The 20,150-nt window shown below is 43.6% G+C and overlaps 1 protein-coding gene across 1 annotated transcript; it reads right to left on the reverse strand.

The window, feature by feature from the left end:
* Positions 1–3,103: 3,103 nt before the first annotated feature.
* AQP3 (aquaporin 3 (Gill blood group)) lies at positions 3,104–19,479 on the reverse strand. Its single transcript, XM_033011211.2, has 6 exons — positions 19,285–19,479; positions 9,481–9,607; positions 9,173–9,310; positions 7,531–7,649; positions 6,560–6,777; positions 3,104–5,869 (listed from the first exon to the last, which is right to left on the reverse strand). Exons 1-6 carry the CDS (start codon positions 19,390–19,392, stop codon positions 5,701–5,703), a joined length of 879 nt encoding a protein of 292 aa, XP_032867102.1. The 5' UTR covers positions 19,393–19,479; the 3' UTR covers positions 3,104–5,700.
* Positions 19,480–20,150: the final 671 nt, after the last annotated feature.

Here is a 20,150-nt window from a genome sequence, read left to right on the forward strand (position 1 = left end):
GTAAGGGAAAGGATCCAAAATGGGCTCTGTCTTCCCATACATGTTGATGTAACTATTTAGTAAGTGCTGTTTATGTTGGATTTCATAACCTGCATAATCGCATGTCATAAAGTTTCTCAGGCATCTGTATATCTCATTCAATGCTGTTCTGTGCAGCTGGTTTTACTTCCAAACTACCAGACACCTCTGTACACCTGATGTTGGTAAAAAAGAACACAAACCAACAAACAAACAAACAAACAAACAAACAAATTATATAGGTACTGCAGGGCTGCCCGAAACTATGGTAAATATGGGATCAAAGGTTTCGTTCAGCGATGCAGCTGCTCTTGACTTGGATTTGATATCTACACAGGCCTATCTAAGTGTAAATGCAGACTTTGAGCCGTTCATGCATTCTGTACTGTTTCATTTGCAGGGGGAGGGCTTTTATGCTAGCAGAGGTGTGCTTCTTTCAGCAAGCAAGACAATTTGATATCAAGATGGTTCTATGGAGATTGGATGCTGATTTTTTAAAATTCTTTAGAAATTTTAGGAACAACAGATCAAACCTAACTTTTTAGTCCTAAGCTTGTTACATAGTATAACAAAGAAACTCCAATTTTCATTCTTTCCTCAGACTGCTGTTAGAAGGCTTGGGGAAAACCTGAAATAGTCACCCTAGTTTTGCAAATAAAAGGAGACCTTGAAATCTTTCTTGACTAAAGTTTGAATCCACCTGTGCACTCTAATTTGATAATGATAAATATAAGCCACACCACAAAGCTTTGTTGGCAGAATATTTCAGTTGTTTTATGAATAAAAAAGTTACCCTTTAAAATGATTGAGTCTTTCTCTGTGGCTTTCACACCTTTATGGTATTTTGAACTTTTCTTTTCCTGTGGGGCTGTTTTATTATTATTATATAGCTAGATACAAAAATATTTTCAATCTGATAAGCTCATTTGGCTGTACAATCATTTTCCAGCCCCCTGGAGTGAGATGCTTGTGCACAATTCTTCATTCAAATTAATCTGTTGCAGCAGTGACAAGCCACATGACAGCAGTTGGGTCGCAGACACGCTTTCCTGGAGTTCCTCATGTGCACACTACATTGTTCCTGAACTGGATCTTGAATGGGGAAGAGTGAAGAGAAACCTGCTCAACAAGGAGTTTGTGATACCAGAAAAGATTTTTATTATTCTTTACATAGTAAATATTAAACAAGGTGGTTTGATAAGACACATGTGCCCAAGGCTCCTACAAGGCTACAGAGGCTCCTAAAGAGTTGAATGCCCACAAACCCAGAGGCCCTGGAGACACCAGGACTGAGGGCATGCTGGACCTGGGCAGTGGGTTAGGACTTCTTTCTGCCTTGAGATGTAGGATAAGAGCAAAATGCTTGGCTGCACAGGAAAGATGGGAGTACAGGCATGACCCGAGCACACAGAACTAGCAAGGACTTACAGAATGCAACAAGGAATACAACAGCTTTTGTGGCCCAGTCTTTGTCAATGTTGTTCCTCAATAGAGCCCATCCTTTACCTTCTTTCTAGGAATATAGGCAAAGACCTGTCCTTCTCCTCTCTTTGGCCTATCCTGGGATAAAGCCTTTGCAACAGTTTCAGGGTTTCTCTTTCACAATGGCCTCGGCCCCATCCCCTTCTCCCAGAGAGCCGCCAAGTGGCTCTTTCTGAAGGAAAAGGATGTCATGAACCAAGGTGAAGGTGATGTGGAGAAGGGAAGAGAGCAAGCACCTGATGTGTCAGTGCTGATCTCTTTTGGACACATGTGGAAACTTGCTCTGGTGCAGCCCCACCAGACCTGCCTGGAGGTGGTCAGCTCCCACATCCCCAACACCCACCACTGTCAGGTGGAGAGCTGAAACCCACTTTAGGGTAGAAAACCTGCACAAAGGGACATTGTATTCTCCCATCTGCAGCACGGTGCCTGGCACTGTCGATCCTTTGATTCATGATATCACCTTGCTCCCATGAGGTAAAACAGCAAGGTCTGGAATAGATCAGTACTGCTACTGCCATTTTATGTATCGACAAAGCAAACAGACCTGGAAGATCCTCCTGATGTGTGCATTTCAAGGCAGCAGGAGAGCCAAAAGTAGGTTTCCCTGAGGCACATCTGGTGTGCCACCGCATTATAGCACCTGCAGCAAATAGCTTAGACCAGCTGAGAACCAAGAGGAACTGAATACTTGGCCACTTTCAGCCTACCTTGTAAATTTTAAAGTCAAAAGGGACAATTCCTGTCAACTTGACCTTCTGTAATATAGAGGCCTGGGAATTTCCTCCAGCAGGACTTGCTCTTAAGATTATGGTTTGCAGTTTAACTAAAAGACCTTTTTCCAAGATAGCCAGCCTTAATTTGAAAACCTCACACAATAGAGAATCCACACCTTTTAACATTTTGTTCCAGTGACAAATTACTTTGTCTGTCAAACATGAATAGTTTAAATTGTAGATTTATTTCTTCCTACAAAGTAAGTATATTTCAATAGCTTGACAGCTGGAGTTCATCTGACCTAAAACCCGGATGACTATATTTGGCCAGATGAGTCTTACCTCTCCAGTGACTCCAAAAGCAAGGCATTAAATACAAGATGATTCATTGCCTTTGAAACTTAGGTATGGAGAAAAAAGCAAAAAACACAAACTTGTAGTTTGCATGGGCCTGCCAAATGAATAATGCCCAGAAGCTCTCTCAAGGCAGCTAAATTGAAAACAAACTGAACCAAAACTTGAACCAATGTAAGGATGCCAGCTGCCAGCGAAAATGTCATCTGCAGTTAACTCCATCTTTCCCTCTCCATACTTTAATAATGTTTCTAGAGGTCCTGAAATCTGGCATATCCAACTGTCTTGTGCACTGCCTTCATTACATGACTAACAAAGAGCTGCCCTAATCATGTCCCACAGAGGCCAGACCTTTCTGGAAGATGAGGCTCAGTTCTCCATAGCTCCCCTTCCACTGATGGCAGGCTATGTCTTTCCACATGGCAGTGGATCTACTTGGTAGTGCTTGGTGCTTCTCCAACAGATCCCAGAAAATCCAGAGCTTTAGACAGTGGACATAGGGTTATGACAAAAAAGTTTAACCTGGAACTGTATGGTATTTTATTGCCATTTTAATAAGTGTAATAATATTGACCACTGAGGCACAAGTAAGGCAAGGGTATAGAAAAAGGCAATTACAACACGCCAGGTAGAAGCAGAAGTGTGGTAGGTAAAGTACCTAAGTAAATAAATTAATAAATATATAAATAACACCAAAACCCCATACATTGAATCAAAAGTCATAAAAGTCTGTAGTAAGAATCTGAATACATTGATCAAGTCAGTTGAAGATATAATGTGGTAGAGGAGTAAAAAAGGACCAGCTGTCCTGAAGGGGAATAGGGATTGACTCCTGCAGCTAGGTTGGTAGATCACAGTAATATGCAAGACTTCTACACAGATTGAGGGATAAATTTTCAAGATGGAAGTGGAATAAAGCAACATACTGACCACAGATAGAGTGTATCAAACAAACTTGGCAACTCTCTTACCAAAAGCTGTTTGATTTCTAGTTGGTGAATTGCAGGAAACCACATTCATCCAGACTTAACTGAATTGTTCAGTATGGCACCATATGGGAAGTTATGAGTTATTTTAAGGCAGTACAATTAATACAGGAAAAATACACCAGTGCACAAATCAGCCAAAAAGCAACAATATTTACAGAGGATGCAGGCTGGAAGAAAGCTATTTGTGTCATTCTGTGAGCACAGTGTTCAGGTCTGTAATATTTTTCCTTGCATAGCACAGGTAATAAAAAAAAAAAAAAAAAAAGTGACAAATTAAATATTCTGGGTGATTCTGGACAGTCCACTGAATGCAGACTCAGGACTGCATACTCAGAACTATGTTAATTGAAAGAACAGTAAGAGAATTAAAATGGTACAAAGGGCAAGGGACAAATGCTGACCTCTTGGTTCTTTTGCCTTAAGAATAAGACACCTGACAGAAGGACCAGCCCCACCCTCCCCAGCCTATACCTTGGCCTGAGTACAGGCACCCCTTGTCCTCCCACCTGCCCCAAAAGCCCAGACCAAAATGGGAAGGAATAAAACACAAATGGAGCACATAATGTATTGCCTGAAAGGGTTAATTCCCTTTTGCTCCTGCAGGCTGAAGAGGAAAAGGTCTTGAGGAAGCTATTGTTATAGATGACTTCCTTTCCATGGTAAAGTTTACTGACAGCTGCTTAAAAATACAACCAACACTAGCATTTACAGTGCAGGTATCAACATTTTATTTTTTAAAAAGGAAAAAAAAAAAAAAAAGAATACATCATTTTAGTGACTGAAAATGCATAAAAAGGTACATATTTCAAGGAATTCACACATTAAAGAAACAGGCTTTGAGTTTCTCTAATGCATGTGACTTATAAATTCTTTCACAACCTATAACTGCTTGTTTCAAATACTCTGTAATAATAAGGCATTGGGAGAGCCAGAGATCCCCTGAGATGCCAGCACTGTTAGTGCAGGAGGTCCCTGACCTCAGTCCCTTAGCTGTGAGTACCAGGGATACCCCAGTAATTCTGCAAGATAGCAGAGGAGATGCTCCAACAACATAATGCCATAATCTGAATCCACCCCAGGAAAATCCAACAGTATCTCACAGCTGTCAGAGACTAGGCAGTTCCCATACATCTTTAAAGTAACTCATCCCAATCCTGGTATTTAGTAACAGCTTTAATGAGTATATTTATATATAAATCTATTTTTTTATAAAAAACAACACTATGGTGAAATTTACATGAACACACACAACTTTAGCAACACTGTTTCCAGTGAAACTATTAGCTGCTTGCAGTTTATATACAAAGCTGATTAATTAGAAAGGCTGCTACAGGGGCCAAGCTCTCTTTCCAGGTTAGCCTCTAGCTAGAACAAGGATTTCTTATGTGTCATCTTCTAGGAGCTGGCAATATTAAAAATTGTGATTAGAACACCAGGGTGCAGTGGTTTACAAATACTTTGTTTTAAAATGCAGCACATTCTTGCTCTCTGTTCTGACACTATGGATCAGCTGATTTATATGGTTCTAGGAATTCATGGGAGAGATTAAAAGTTTGGCTAATAAAAATCCTTTAGAGAAGTTAATTCCTGGTGCCAAGCTATTGACTTTAAAGCAATACCTAGCATGAATTTGATCCAGAATCACAGGCAATTTTTTTCTGTAGGATGTAGGAGCTTTAATTCCATGCTAGCAAAACAATTTAAGTTTTGCAGGATCTCCACTCTACAGATGGGAACACAAGTTTGGAGGGAAGCAGTTTGCCAAGGTCACAGGCAAGGCCAGCAACACTGCCCAAATGAGCCTCCAGATTCCTAACATCTGGTCTACATTGGACATGTTGAACAGCAACGCCCACTTCTCTCCTGACTGCTAGTCCTCAATCCCCTTCTACTATGGAAAGATTATATGATACTGCATTTGGGGAAAGGCTCATAGGAAAATGCCTAAAGAAAATGCATGAGAGATATACATCAAAAGAAAGAAAGAAAGAAAAAAGGAAAAAAAAAAAAAAGACTAGAATATCTCAAGACAGGAAAAAAACTCTTCCTGTTGTTCTCGAAGCTCTTCTTAATTCATTCTTCCACTTTGTCAACTGCAGTCCTGAGTAATGACTATCTGCCAGATCTGGGTGGCAGCTTCCTCAGACCCTTTCCTTGTGCTTCACATTAGCCAGCTTGACTGTTTCCTGCTCAGAAGCAGGTGGAGAAGGCTCATCATGACATCCAATCATCAGCTGATAGACTATCACTCCCGCAATAGCCCCAAGGAAAGGAGCAACAACTGGAACCCACCACCACTGCTTACCAGTCCTGGAAAACAAAAAGAAAGTGCACAAGGTAAGAACTGCAGCCTAAACGTTAGGATATTTATGTTCAGATCTAGAACAGTGCAATGTCTGATAATTTCCAAACATTACCATTGACTTGCAAAAGACAATAGTACCCACAGCAATTTCCAAGACAGATATGGTCCCTCCCTGCAAGTTTAGGTGATGAGCAATTAGAACAGCTACTTTCACGACTTCCAAGACTGTCTGTCCACCAAGAAAGGAGAGAAGCACTTTCAGTGCCTGAACTAGGCACCTTCACTTCCCTCCACCACTTGCAGGAAAGCAGCCCTTGGTAGCACATAGTCTCTTTTGCTCATGGCTCTCTTAATTGTCTCCAAAACCAAAATCCAAGTATATCAAACACCCTCCATTTCCTACCACCAAAAAAACTATGATTGGCTTATGTTCAAGGTGTACCTGAACTTCTCATTGATGCTTCTAAATTTCCTCCTTGATAGTAAAGTTCATTCATTTGCTCTTACCACTAGAAATGGCCCAGCTACTACAATTTCTTAAGAAGTTAGAGCAGAGCAAACAGTGTCTCTTAAAAACATACAATCCAAAGATACCTCATGGGTTCTAAGACTCTTTATAGTGCCAGACCTACCATCTATTTGGACTCATAATGTTTTCACCTTGATGCACAAGATTTTCAGCAGTAAGCACTTACCAGAACACTTCAGTGCCCCAGCCAGCGATGGCTGTAAAGAGACGAGGCCCAAAGTCCCTGGCAGGGTTGACAGCATATCCAGAGTTGAAGCCCATGGAGGTTCCAATAACGAGGACAACAAAGCCAACTGTGAAAGCCTCCAGCCCCGTGGGCACAGGGTTGTTGTAAGGATCAACAATAGCCAAGACACAAACAATCAGGGAGGCAGTGCCAATGAACTGGGGAGGGAGAGGAAGAAAAAAGAAGAATTTAATCCGGATTAATCTTTCAAGCGATTTATTTAACTCCTGAAGTCCTATTCATTTAGAGCTTAGTCTCTAAACTGGAAGAGATGCATGAAGTCATCCCATGGTATTATCAGTCCACAGTAGACTGAGCACTGGAATGGGAGAGTGGAACGTGCTCCTCCTAGCAGCCCACAGGCTCGATCAAGACCACACCTTTCTCCCTACCCACAGAAGAGCTATGAATAACTGTTTGAGCAGGCAGAAAAGCTGAAGACATCTTCCTGAACCCATTTCCAACCTGCCACAATTGGGTGGCTGCTGTTTCTTTGTGATTGATGGTAACTTTAAGAAAGAGACAGTCACCTCCAACACCAACCATCACTCCACATTCAGTTGACTTCTGAGTTGTGCAACAGCCACAGTAGTACAGTGGGAGTGAGGAAGAGACATCCTTCCTCATACTATGGCTCTTCAAGGGCTGAGAACAAGTGGTATCCTTTTCACTGGTGTCCTGGCCAGTGTGGTACCACTGGTTAAACCCCTTAACACAAGTATTCTTTCTATAAGGGTAGTTTCTGGCTCTGCTTTTCCTATGGGCTACTGAGATATCTGTATCAGCTCTAAAAATCTTTCTGGATATCTTCTCTTTAAGTTGTAATACATTCTCTAAGTAAAGGAGAGGTCCAGAATCACCCTAAAAGATACTTCTTCAAATGTGTCTTCAACCAACCAGCACCCTCTTACCTGGTCAAAGAATCCATTCACAATGTTCAGATGCTGAGATGGGTAGGTGGCAAAGATACCAGCAGTGCCATTCTGTCCTGTTACATACAGCTGGTTACTGCCAAAAGCCCAAATGGCATCTAGAGGTTGGGGGGTTGGGAGGGACAGGGGGCAGGGAGAGGAATGAAAAAGAAAGGTAGAGCAGTCAGACATTTTCTAACACACATCAGAGAGAGGACCCTGCTTGCGAGATGACTAGAACATGGGCTCCACAAAGCCATTAATATTGAGACAGAATTCCCTGTGCACCCCACTGCTATGTGTTGCAAAATTATTTGCTGTAGAGCAAACACTCATTTGGAAAACTTCATGTGTGATCCACCACAGCATTTTACCAGTCAGGCTCAGATGCAAATAGCCTGAATCCCTGTTCCTAATCTTTCTTGTTTGCCAGGCACCAGGAAAGAGTTAGAGCCAAAAAGTAAACAATAAGGTGACTCCAAATCTCTCCCAGAGGTATGCAAGTGTCTGCAGTATCTGTCCTGGTGTCAAGACACAAGATATTGGTATGGATCTGATCCGCAGCAAACAGAATTTGAGCTGATCTTGCACTTTAAATCAATACACATTTAGTTTCACCTCTCAGGGATGTCTTGTAGAGCAGTCAGCCCCTTGCCTACCACCATGTAGAAGCTGGATAACTAACCTAGGTGGTCTGTCTAGATTCCCTCCATGGTCAGTGGAGAGAAAAACAAGAAGTTTCTGAAAGTACCTCTTCCATGGTTTAGGCAGCTAAAATGGGATTAACTCTCTTCCAGAGAGGAGACTTCATTCAACCAGCTAGGAAGATAAATGGTCTTGAACTGGAGCCCTGGTGTTTACAGAGAAAAAGGTGTGTCCTCCTAAAGTAAAAATCAGTCGGTGCTAGTGCTGGGCTGGCAGTTTCCTCCCTCCAGGTGGAAGCTATAGTGACCCAGATGTTCTGCTCAGCTACAGGGAACCCTGCTCTACTGCCAGAAACAGATATCAGGAGGCAAAGTCTGAGTCAAAATGTCACCCTTGATATTTGAGGAAAAGCAACTTCCAGCACAAAGAGACAATTCTTGCCCACTGAATATTGCCTTGTGAAGAGGAACACAACTCAGGAGGAATAGATGCATGAGAAACTGGATTTCTAGGATGCTTTCCTGATAAGGGCAGCTAAAACTGCTGGAAGTCCCATTGTCTGGAAGCTACCACAAGACAATGCAGAAGACATCCATCATGAAGTATTTACTTTTTTAAAGTCAAAAAGGATAAAATGGCTCTGGAACAGTGCACAAATATAAAATCTCCATCACTACTAGTGTTTCATAGGCTTTTCTAGATCTGGTTTAGTCCAGGCAGTAGACACAAGAGGGACCATCCAATGGTCCAGTGATTATTACTCAAGGACAAAGACTTGCACATTGACAATGACGATTGGCCTTCAGATTGATTTGAGGAGACTCGAACGCATCATCATGAGAACAGGAAAGCTCTCCCAGAAACACAATAAGGAGGTTTCTCAGATCTCTACTCTGCAGGAAAATGTTTCTCTCTGGTCTGGAAACCAGACTCCCTGTAGTGAGTCACAAAGAGCAGTAGTCTCACCCCAACAAACACAGACACTTTCTGCACTTACCGTAGTACAGCCCAAAAACAATGCCAGCTCCAAGGAATGCCCCCAAGGTTTGTGCTAGGGCATAAATGGGTAGCTTGATCCAGGGCTCACGGGCCAAGAAGCACATGGCAAAAGTGACAGCTGGGTTCAGGTGTCCACCTGAAGAGAGATTGGTGGTTAGTGCACTTTTACAGGCAAATTTGGATCCCAGAGATGAGCCACAGAACACTGGTTTCCATACCAGTGCCACATAAGAAAAATATAGCCATTTTAGGCCTACAGAACAATTGTGAAATATGAAATCCAGCCCATGTGAAGTCACAACATACCTGATACCTGTCCTGAGATCAAAATTCCAAGCATTACAGCAAAGCCAAAGGCCAGGTTGACAGTCAGGAAGCCTCCATGAGTCCCTCTGCTGAGCACAATCTGTGCAACGGATCCACAGCCAAACAGCTAGGAGGAGAAGAAGAGATTGAAATTACCTTCACTGTTTCACATCAGGGCCAGTGGCTGACCAGTGCCTACAACTGCTCCACTTACACCTGCATGCACCATCACAGCCCATCCATGACTCAGAGTCTTCAAAGCTTCAACCTTTGGTCAAATTATCTAGGCATTATGTCTAGGCACAACAGGGAAGGAGAAAGGACACAGAACAAGCCTATTTCCTGGCAGGGGGAACCAAAACGAGGGCCTAAATCAAAAGCAGAATTGGACCATAGGAGTCTGGAGGGCTTTTTCTAACCATCTGATTTTAAGATGTTAGGTGAGAAGAATCAGCCAGATAGCAACCTGGAATGAGGTATTTACAGTGAAACTGTTCAGATGAGGGATCTGGGTACCTTATTGTTAAAAAAAAAAACAAAAAAAAACAAAAAAAAAACACTAATAATTGTTTGACAGAGTAGAACATAAAGTGGTAGAGCACAATTTTGCTAATGCTTGAAAATACAGACATGGCTGAAGAAGGCCATATTCAGCCTGACATTCAGTGTGTCGTCCTTCAGGTGGCACTGGCTGTCAGTAAGGGATTGGGGCTGCTTCCCTGAGCTGAGGTTCCTGAAGTTGTCCCAGGCCCAAGGTAAATTCTGCTGTTGGCACTCTTAGCACGGCCCACACCATCCACACCCTTCCTATTGCAAAACCATGCAAGAAAGGATCAAGACAACACAGCTGGCCTGTCTCTGCAGCACCATCATGGCACAAGCACCATCAAGAAATTCCATATTCCACAGAAAGCCTGCCACCAGCACAGCCAGAGTATGCACCAAGGACTTTGGGGGACAAAAGTTGTTTCTGTTGTGTGGTAAAAGGTGTTTCCTAATAGCCAAGGAAGGCATGTGATCTTGCTCAAAGTCTTGCTCAAATTTGCTCCAAACAGGTGATCCTTCTCTTCCTGACCACATCCAAAATCCATCCTTCCTATGTCCACTCTTAACAACCCAGACCAGTTTCCCCTGGCAGTTCAGTTCACTGCTCATCCAGCTGGAGGCTTTCTGCCTTGCCAAGTCTTTCTACCACCCACCATATAATTTAAGGAGCCCTAGTCCTGATCATATGTATGCTTGTATCATCTACTGACTCCACCTGAATTGATTCTTGGTGTATACCAGTGTTTATCACATCAGCAGGTACTGAGAGCATCCTTAAACTAGGACAGGTTTACTCCTGAGCAAAGTTGCTCCCAAAATCCTCAAATCAGGATCAAGGCGTGCCTTATTTCTTCTGACCACATATCTACAGAGGCCTTATCTGCTCTTAGGGGATAAGTCACCAAATAGGCACCAAGGCAGCAGGGATAGATATATTTCACCTCTCCTGCCAACACTGGACATGCCCACTGAGCAACACACAATCCAGATCAGGGGCAAAACCAAAACACATCTAACTCATCCCCTCCCATCCCCTCGACAACTGAGGAATTACTAACAAAGCAAACACTGCACTGAGGCTGCTGAGAAAGGAGTAGCCATGTAGGCTGCAGGCTGACTCACAAGGTGGACACTCTGTACACAGGTGCCTCTTGACAAGAAGCCAGGTCCCCAACAGAGGACCTTGTGCAGAAAGAACAAAGGAACCTGTAGAACTTGTTAGTTAATGAGAGGGGATATCCAGTATTGCTCTCTACTGGGGTGCAGTCAGAACAGCCCCTTCAGTGTCCTAACCCTGAGCTGCCCAGCTGAGAAACCATGGCAGAGAAGATGCCCAGGCACAGGCAGAAAAGTTGAGTCTTGTTTATTGTGCAGCAAACAGAGCCATCGTTCCCAGCTGTATCCAAACCACTGAGGGAAGTGTAGCTCCAACCAAGCAAATAAATACTGGCTAATTACCAGGGTGGTATCTGTTCCTTCTCTTATCCCAGAAGGGCCCCAGCATGCTTTAGACAGAGGTTTGGAGAGAGTACTTGGCCACAGTGTTTGCCTCTCTAAGGCCACAGAGCACATCAGTCTGACCAGAGAGGGAACTAGCCCACAAAAAGCTGCAGTGGGCATTTGAGTTTGGCAGAGTTGACCCCAGGTTATTCCTAGTGATGAAGGTATTTGTGTTATTCACTCTGAAAGAACTGGCAGTTCTGCAAGTGGATGGTGGTTGGCCACATACCTTTTGGTTGCAGAAAACACAGAGTAAAGTTTTTCCCCCTCCACCTCTCTGTTCACCCACAAAGGTCTCCTCTTAACCTGGAGGAATGCCAGGTCTGTCATTTCTCAAGAGGTTATTCCCCATCCTCCTCCTGGCAATAGCTCTCCAGTTTTTTCTCAGAAGAAAATCTATGGGCTGTGCAAAAACACCCTGGATTCACTCCACAGGAGCATTACGATTATTTATCAGATGAGCCCTGAGCACTATTTGGCTTAATTCAGCGTAACAGTAGAAAACTTGACCCTCAGCAGATAAAAAGAGTAAGGTGATATTTAGAGACATGTCTGAACTTTGATATACATGTGTGCAATTCCACCCTGCCCCAGTGGAGACCACTAAGCATGAACATATGTTGCCATGCATGACATCCTCACCCATGATTTTGTGGCAAGTGACTCACCATTACTCAGTGTTGTTGTGGCAGTAGCTATTACCATTTTTAAATCACACCTTTTCCACTTCTGCTATCTGATATTTTCCTTACAATTCATTTTCACAGCCCATATGAGACAGGAAACCCTCAGCATTCATTTTTTAAGTCTTCCTTTTCCAATGATCTTAGAGGAGCATTTAGGAGCATCTAACTTGAGTTGAAAGGCAAGGAAGGTCAAATAAAAGCAATTCAGCATTTATCCCAGTGGCTTTTAAGTCCATGCAATGAATGTAAAAGTCCTTAGACGATATTATACCACTGTGGTTAGAAGACAGTATTGCACACCCAAGGGAGATATGACCCCTCATTCTCTTCATTTTAATAACCTGCTTCTAACACCTTTTTTTTTTTTTTAAGGACAAAAAAATACTACCACAAACATTACTGGAAGAACATCCCAGCCAACCGAAACCCAGGTTAGCACATCACATGGCAGTGGGTGCAGCAGTCAGCTGTTTTACCCTCATGATCCTCTAGCCATGTTCAAAAGCAGTTTTGAAGTGCTAATAAAATTATTGCAACAAAGCGTTACTCTGATGTATTAAAGTCACTCTCCTAGGAATTGAGGTCAATGTATCCATTAACCAGGTTAATGGAATCCTGCTCCGTAATTTCATCTTACTTGCTCTAGCAGATCAAATGGCTTTCCCTGACAACAGGGAGGCTTCTCACTCATGAGCTCATCCAACTCCTTGCACTGAGAAAAATACAAAATACATGTTCTGTACGATCCATGAGTTGAATTGTTTCAAGGGTGGAGGGGCTGACAAACTCCAGAGCATGAATAAGGGAGGAGACAGCCAGAAGCAGCAGCGGTGAAACCAGGAAAAGGAGCAGGTCGCTAGGTTAAACTTCATACTCAGAGAAACCTTAAACTCCTTGTGTCCAGTGTATGTTTGGACAACAGACATTTGGCTTTGTCACCCAAGGTGAAAAACCCTGTCTCAATGGCTGGAGATAAGAAAGCCCTGCAGCCAGTCAGGGTCTGGTAGCAAAGGACCTTGGAGGACAACAGAAGTTGAAAAAGCTAAGGAAGAAGCAAGGCCACCCAAATTTATAGGCAGACCTTGTGAAAAGCAGCTCTGTACATGAGATCAGGAGGAAGGTAGTGCTCAGCACTCCTCTGCACAACAACCAGGTTTATTCCCTTTCTTGCCTTCTCTTTTCCTTGCTGGTGCTTTTTCACAGCTTCAGGTGCAATACAAAAGGCCTGAATGCATTTGCTCTTGGACTTCAGACAGACTGATCTCTAAATCAAGATGGGAAAGTTTTGCTGGCATGTCCCAGGAGGAGTGCTATTACCTGAATCACAACTTTCCTCTTTAGCCAGCAAATAAACCAGGGATTAGGCAAGGAACCTTCTGTAAATCTGCCCTAATCACCTTGGTGGCCAGGAAAGTCTGCTCAGCCCTTGATGCCCTCTGGTCAGTGGTGAAGATACCAGAAGGGCAGTCAAACCATTGGTCTACTCTGAAAGAAGACACACCAAAATACCGACTGAAGATTTTAAGCATTAGACACACAAAGGGACACCTTTTTTCATATCAGAGTGAAATTTAGGACTATTTTACAGTCCCTTCAAGGAGAAAGGCTGGGAGGGAGGGGACAGAGGACTGTCACTTTACATCGTGTTCAAAACAACCTCCCAACTCCTTCTCTGCAGCTCAAAGCAAGAAGGGGTTAAAGGCACTGTAAGTTTCCCCCCTGGCCTCTTGCTGCCCTCCCCAGTGAGCAGAACCCAGCTGGGTAAATCTGACAGATCCACCCCCATTGCTCTTTCTGCTCAAGCAGCGTGCTGAGATCTTCCTCAACTCCATGGCCCATGCAGACAGAACTACCTTCACCAGACACAAAGACAGTGCAAGGAGCACCATCATTTTTGCCTTTCCTCAAAGCATCTATCAAAGAACCAGACTGGTCATCATTTACAATTTGCAAAGCAAGGAGAAACACCAGGCTCCACAGTCCAGCTTCTTGTCCAACACTGTTGGGGCCAGCCTGGACAGAAGCTGTCCTACAAGGAATGGCAGCAGCAGATGGTCTGTCAGGTTACAGCTCTTTCTGCACCACACGCTGTCCCAAAGCCAGGCAGGACTGCAGGTCTCAAGAGATTAGAGGGTCTAAGGAAGTTTTTGTTACACAAACATCACATGCTATAACAATGCTGCACAAAGCTGGAGAGATCAGTGACACTCAGCACGAGAAACCTGAACAACAGTCAGAGGAGTTAGGCATTAGAGAGGAAATCCCCTGTTTTAGCTTGTTCACACACACAGAGAAGCAGAAACACTTATTCTGACATCCCTGGTATCCCTCAGCTTTTAGTAAGACCGATAGTTCTGGTGGAGTTTTGGTCACAGGGTTGGGCACTTTGGGGGAAAAACTTTCTCCTCACCAAGAGCAAGACTTAGTGCCTGAGCTGTCCTGTCCATAGGAAGGAGAAACCTCCCTGCTTCTACATAAGCACAGCAAGGAGGGGCAGTTCTGAACAGATAGCGAAGAACTTCGACCTGTTCTGGTGGAAGAGCTGGAGGAGAACAGCAAAGTTACCATTTCCCACACCTCTACTCCCAGCAGCAGCACAGACCCTTTAAAGGGAAGAATGAGCAGCACTCAACATGCTTACAGGAGAGATTTCCAGCCCATTTTTAAGCCTGGCAAAGCATTAACAAAGAAAATAAATTTTTTAAAGTTTTAAAAAATAATGATAAAATCAGTTTCCTCAAATGCAATAAACTGTGCTCAAGAAAATCATCACAAATTAAACTGTGGGAACTGCTGTGCTGCCCCGGATGGCTGTGGGATGAGCAGCCACTTTAAGTTCTGCATTGCCAACAGTTAGATGAGGTTCCCTTCACCCTGATCACCCCAACCACTTTGTTATTTTGGTTTATGTGGTCTGTAGCACACTTATACCCCAGAAAGCTCCCACCTGGCCACAAAGTCAAGGCAGCCCTGATTGAAAAGCAACTAGGAATTGTTTTGTTCTTTCCTTGTACCTCAAAAGCAGTGAATCACAGTTAGTCTAACTTGAAAATCAATTATAAATAACAAGTTGCTTTTCCTGTGAATGTAAAAAACAAACAGAGCCAGCTTTGGTATTTACAGCCAGCAGAGCACAGCAAACAGATCAAGCCTTTAAGGGAGGTACAGAGGCCTGCCACTGGAAATCTGGCTTTAGTGAGTTGCTACAGTAATAACACAAACAGTAAGCAACTTGGAAAATGCCTTCAGCATTTGCATTGCTTAACGACTGCCAGCAAACAGTGCTTCCAACATAGGTATAAAGTTCAAACATAAAGTGCCACTCAGAAAGTACATTTGGAAGGGAGCAAAAAAGTCATCTTAATTATCAAAGAAAAGGTAGAATCAACATTATTTTTGTAACATTAAGGACACTATCCACAGAATAAAAGCACATTATGCAAGGTGCTATACACAGCAAAAGCAGCTTGCAAGTAGAGAGCATCTCGCCTTTGCACTACTCAAGGCTTGGCTGCCTTAGATTATTTTTCTTATCTTAAAAAAAAAAAAAAAAAGAGGCAATATTTTGTTCTAACTTTTGCTATCTTTACAACCTTCTTAAAAATAAGAAAAATAAAATCAAGCACTAAGTTAATTCTTACAGGCGAAGAGAGTTTGTACCAGTCTGAAATAACTTTGCTCTAGAAGCGTTTGAGAGTGCTGCAGTGGTTATGCAAGTGAAAGGGAGGAGGGAAGAAGCTGAAGCTGTGCCAATATCCACGGTGGGACAAGTTTTACATTACACAGTGAAATTTAAAGTAAGCTGCAAACTTTAAACAGTCTCACTCCCTTCAGCTCAGGAAGCTGATTTCTGTGTGAACAATATGAAATCTTAAATCCATCCTAAATACTGTTCTGTTCTAGAAATACTTGTGTTCAGCCAAATCAAACTCTCGTGAAGACAATGTCAAGGATCCCAGGTCTTTCCTCAGGTATTTTTTTCTGTGAAGCACATAACAGTTATTTACTGGGCTCAAACACAGCTAACTGCATTCACACCCAGATCAGCCTACTGGCAGAGTGGGCAGCAGGTACTTCTGCAAGGTACAGAATTACAATCTCTCTCCTGGGACTATCCAATTCAAACTTATACTTAGGCCATCTGAAAGGAAAGGAAAGTCAACTTCAGGACCCTTTCTGTTTCAGTCAGGTGATACAATAAAAAGATGCAAAGGAATCCAGATGGTAGAGAGCAAAAAAAAAAAAATTTAGTAAAAAAAGTAAAAACTCTGAGTGTCACTTTGCTAATAATAATAGACCAGGACAGCTCCAAGATGGAAAGCAGACCAGTATTGCAAGCTTGCTGCCCTGGAACCCATTTCCTTCTCTGTGTACCCTGTTTTTGTCTGGTGACAGCCCAGGAGCATTCACCATGTTGGGGATTTTCTCATTTCTCCCACCAGCCCACACCATCTTCTCCCACATGGACACAGAGTACCCGCAGCCCTCCATCCACTGCAGAGTTGATGTAAGAGATCCCAGGTGACTTTTATAAGACCTGTGAGATGGAGTTGAGTGTGTCACTAAAGCCAGCATATTCTTTGCCCCCAGACACTAGCTCAGGAATTCTTGAACAAGGCAAGAGATCTGATTGTACACTTACATACACACATTAAAACACAGCAGGTATGGTGTTCCCGAGGACAAGGCATGTCGTGCCCACTTCTACTAGTGCAGCATCCAGCCTGGCTGGTGGGCCCCCATTACCACCCTCATTTTGGAGGTTGGTTATGATTTTGGACCAAACCCTTCCTCAGGCTCTGAGCACATCCCAATACCTCTTTGCCCCACAGAGGCAACGCTGTAGGGAAAAGTAGTCTCTGTTGTATCAACTAATACAATCAGGAGAAGAAATAACATTTTCTGGAACATGAGCCCTTCTGAAAGCTCAGATCCACATGGCTAAAGACTTGGTCTTTTTTTCAGCAATATCAACTTGGATATCAGAGGACACTACTCCACTTTGCAAGTCTTACCTCGTTTCAGTCCTGAGATTAACTGCAGCAAGATCAGTGATTCATAGACAGCAACTTTCTACCTGTTAATCACTTTCCTATCGTTTTCTACCCACCTGAATTCCAAATGACCCTTCCCTGAAAAATCAACAGGACTTGTTTGCAAATCACGAAAGCCAGGTCACTCTAATGATAAAGCCATTGCACTGTGCCAAGCTGCTTTCTTTTAAGAGTGGTAGCATTTTACAGGGTCTTAGCAGAGTCCCTTATCCTCTTACACAAGACTCAGTAGCCCTCTCTTCCTCATAAAAAAATTCTTATCTATGAAAGCATAGAATTGTATGTTGGTCCTTTTACATTGTTCCCCAGGCACACATGCAGCTTCATCAAGCTTCCCTCCACTTTCAGCTACTCCGAACATTAGATTTCTCCCCAGTCAGTCCCAGTTTCAGCTGGGATAGAGTTAATTTTCTTCTTAATAGCTGGTACCATGCTGTGGTTTTGATTTAGTGTGACAATAATGTTGATAACACACTGATATTTTAGTTGTGGTGAAGTAGGGCTTATCCTAAATTATGGATTTCTCGGTTTCCCATGCTCTGCCAGCAAGGAGGTGTACAAGAAGCTGGGGGGTGCATGACCAGGACAGCTGATCCAAACTAACCAAAGGGATATTCCATGCCACAGACATCATGCCCAGTATCCTTCCAGGGGAGGAACTGGCAAGGAGGGGCATATTGCTGTTCAGACATCGGTCAGTGGGTGGTGAGCAATTGATTGTGCATCACTTGTCTTTTCTTGGGCTTTATTTCTCTCTCTTTTTGTTATATTCCTTTTAATTACTATTATTATATTTAATTATTATTATGTTATTTTACTTTATTTTCGTTATTAAACTGGTCTTATCTCTATCTGCAAGTTTTACTTTTTTTCAATTCAAACCCATTGCAAGGCAGAGGAGTGAGCAAGTGTCTGCATGGTGCTAAGCTGCTGGCTGGGGCTAAGCCACAACACAGACCTGCCATCAGTTACAGAGAGGCATAAACCCACAGTCACTCCACTGAAACCTACAAGATTGCTCTGGATTCACACCACTTCAGAGGAACTTTCACCTGTAGATATTCCCTGTACAAACACCAACTCATTTCTGCTGCAATATCAACACACCAAACCTATGTCCCATTGGGCAGTCTTGAATTTTCAGATGCAGATGCCCAAAGCCAGATATCCCCATCCTAGTTTTGCTGCACTGGCATTTGTTCCCCACTCCACTCCTCACACATAACTGTCCTTGCTGTTCACACCTGCCTCTGACTTCAAAGCAAGCCAGGACCACTTAAAACATCTGCAAACTAAGTCACTTATACAGATACCCACCCTGCTTTACCCCTTTATATCCCACCCATTTGGAAACTGAGCACTGAAACAGGCAGAAGAGTTTTGTTGGTATTCACCACTTAAAATCACATTGACTGACAGCTCGGCGCTGTCACACACAAGGTGAGCACAAACTCCCCATCAGCTGCTGGCACGGGCTGCCGTGGTGTCGTGCAGCCCCACTGATAAGACCCTGAGGAACCTGTAACTGACAGCAAAAAAACACCTCAACAGTTTAAACTCTGGCTACTTCTTCTCCATAAGACACAAAAGGAAAACAAAGTGAGGTGAGGAAAAAGCTTTCACTTCCCCGGGTGATAGCGTTTGAAGTATTTCAGTGCCAAGAAAATATTCCAGGGTAGACAGAAAGGAAGTTTTACATGATCTCTAGCAAAACACTTGCTGCTTACACAGAGACATTTTGCTACCTGAACTTGACAGATACACAAAAACCCCAAACACCCAACAAGCTCTGCAGAGCCCACCCTTTGCCAGCAATCCCAAAGCTCACCCTAAAACAACTTACATTAACTCTTTTCCTGTGGGTAGGGACTTCTCCTCTAGTCCCCTTGTTCCAGGTTGCACCAGAGCTGGGCTCATCCTTGGTGCAAACTCTGGCAGCAGTGTAGCCACTTCACCGGGAAAATTTCCCCCTTCAACCAGGAGTTAGAGAGCATCCCCACACCATCCCGCAAACTCACCACCAGGATCAGCGTCCCTAGGCACTCAGCCAGTGCTTGCCGGACTAATTTGTTTCTGATCCTCAGGTGCTCCTCAATAGTAGCGAGAACGTCCTTTTGCCTCCCCATCACACCAGATGTGCCCTTCAGGTGGTGTCAGGGAAAAAGCAGCAGCTAACAAAGCCTCAGCAAGGTTTCTTCCTCAGCAGAGCTGCCTTTGCTTATAAATAAGTTCAGCAGACACACCTCCTCAGTAACCACACCCCTTCCACCCTCTCTTCAAACCCAATTTTTTTTTTCCTCCTTTTCGGCTTGAGACAAGAGTGGGTGGTTTTCTTCTTTTTCTTTATTGCTCGCATAGGTGGGCAAAAGATTCAGGAGTTTCAGAAGAAGAAGGCTATTCAGAGGGACCTGGACAAGCTTGAGAGATGAGACTGCAAACCTCATGATGTTCAACAAGGTCCTGCACGTGGGTCGGGGCAATCCCGAGGACAAATACAGGCTGGGCAAGGAGTGGATTGAGAGCAGCCCTGAGGAGAAGGACTTGGGGGTGTTGGTGGATAAAAAACTGACTGTGAGCCAGCAATGTGCGCTCACAGCCCAGAAAGCCAGCCGTGTCCTGGGCTGCATCAAGAGAAGTGTGGGCAGCAGGGCAAGGGAGGGCATTCTCCCTTTCTGCTCTCGAGAGCTCATCCAGAGTACTGCTTCAGCTCTAGGGTCCCCCACGTAAGAAGGACACAGACCTGCTTGAGTGGGTCTAGAGGAGGCCACAGAGATGATCAGGGGGCTGGAGCACCTCCCCTGTGAGTACAAGCTGAGAGAGTTGAGGCTGCTCAGCCTGGAGAAGAGAAGGCTCTGGGGGGACCTTATAGAGGCCTTCCAGTACT

The sequence above is a fragment of the Tyto alba genome, unplaced genomic scaffold (genome assembly GCF_018691265.1).
Source record: "Tyto alba isolate M040663 unplaced genomic scaffold, T.alba_DEE_v4.0 Super-Scaffold_42, whole genome shotgun sequence".
Taxonomy (NCBI): domain Eukaryota; kingdom Metazoa; phylum Chordata; class Aves; order Strigiformes; family Tytonidae; genus Tyto; species Tyto alba.

Coding starts and splice junctions, on each gene's coding strand:
- AQP3 (XM_033011211.2), bottom strand. CDS start 19,392: ATGGGGAGGCAAAAGGACGTTCTCGCTACTATTGAGGAGCACCTGAGG. Junction 9,311..9,480: donor GATCTCAGGACAGGTATCAG/GTATGTTGTGAC, acceptor ATCTCTCTTCAG/GTGGACACCTGAACCCAGCT. Junction 6,778..7,530: donor TGAATGGATTCTTTGACCAG/GTAAGAGGGTGC, acceptor CTCCCTCCCCAG/TTCATTGGCACTGCCTCCCT.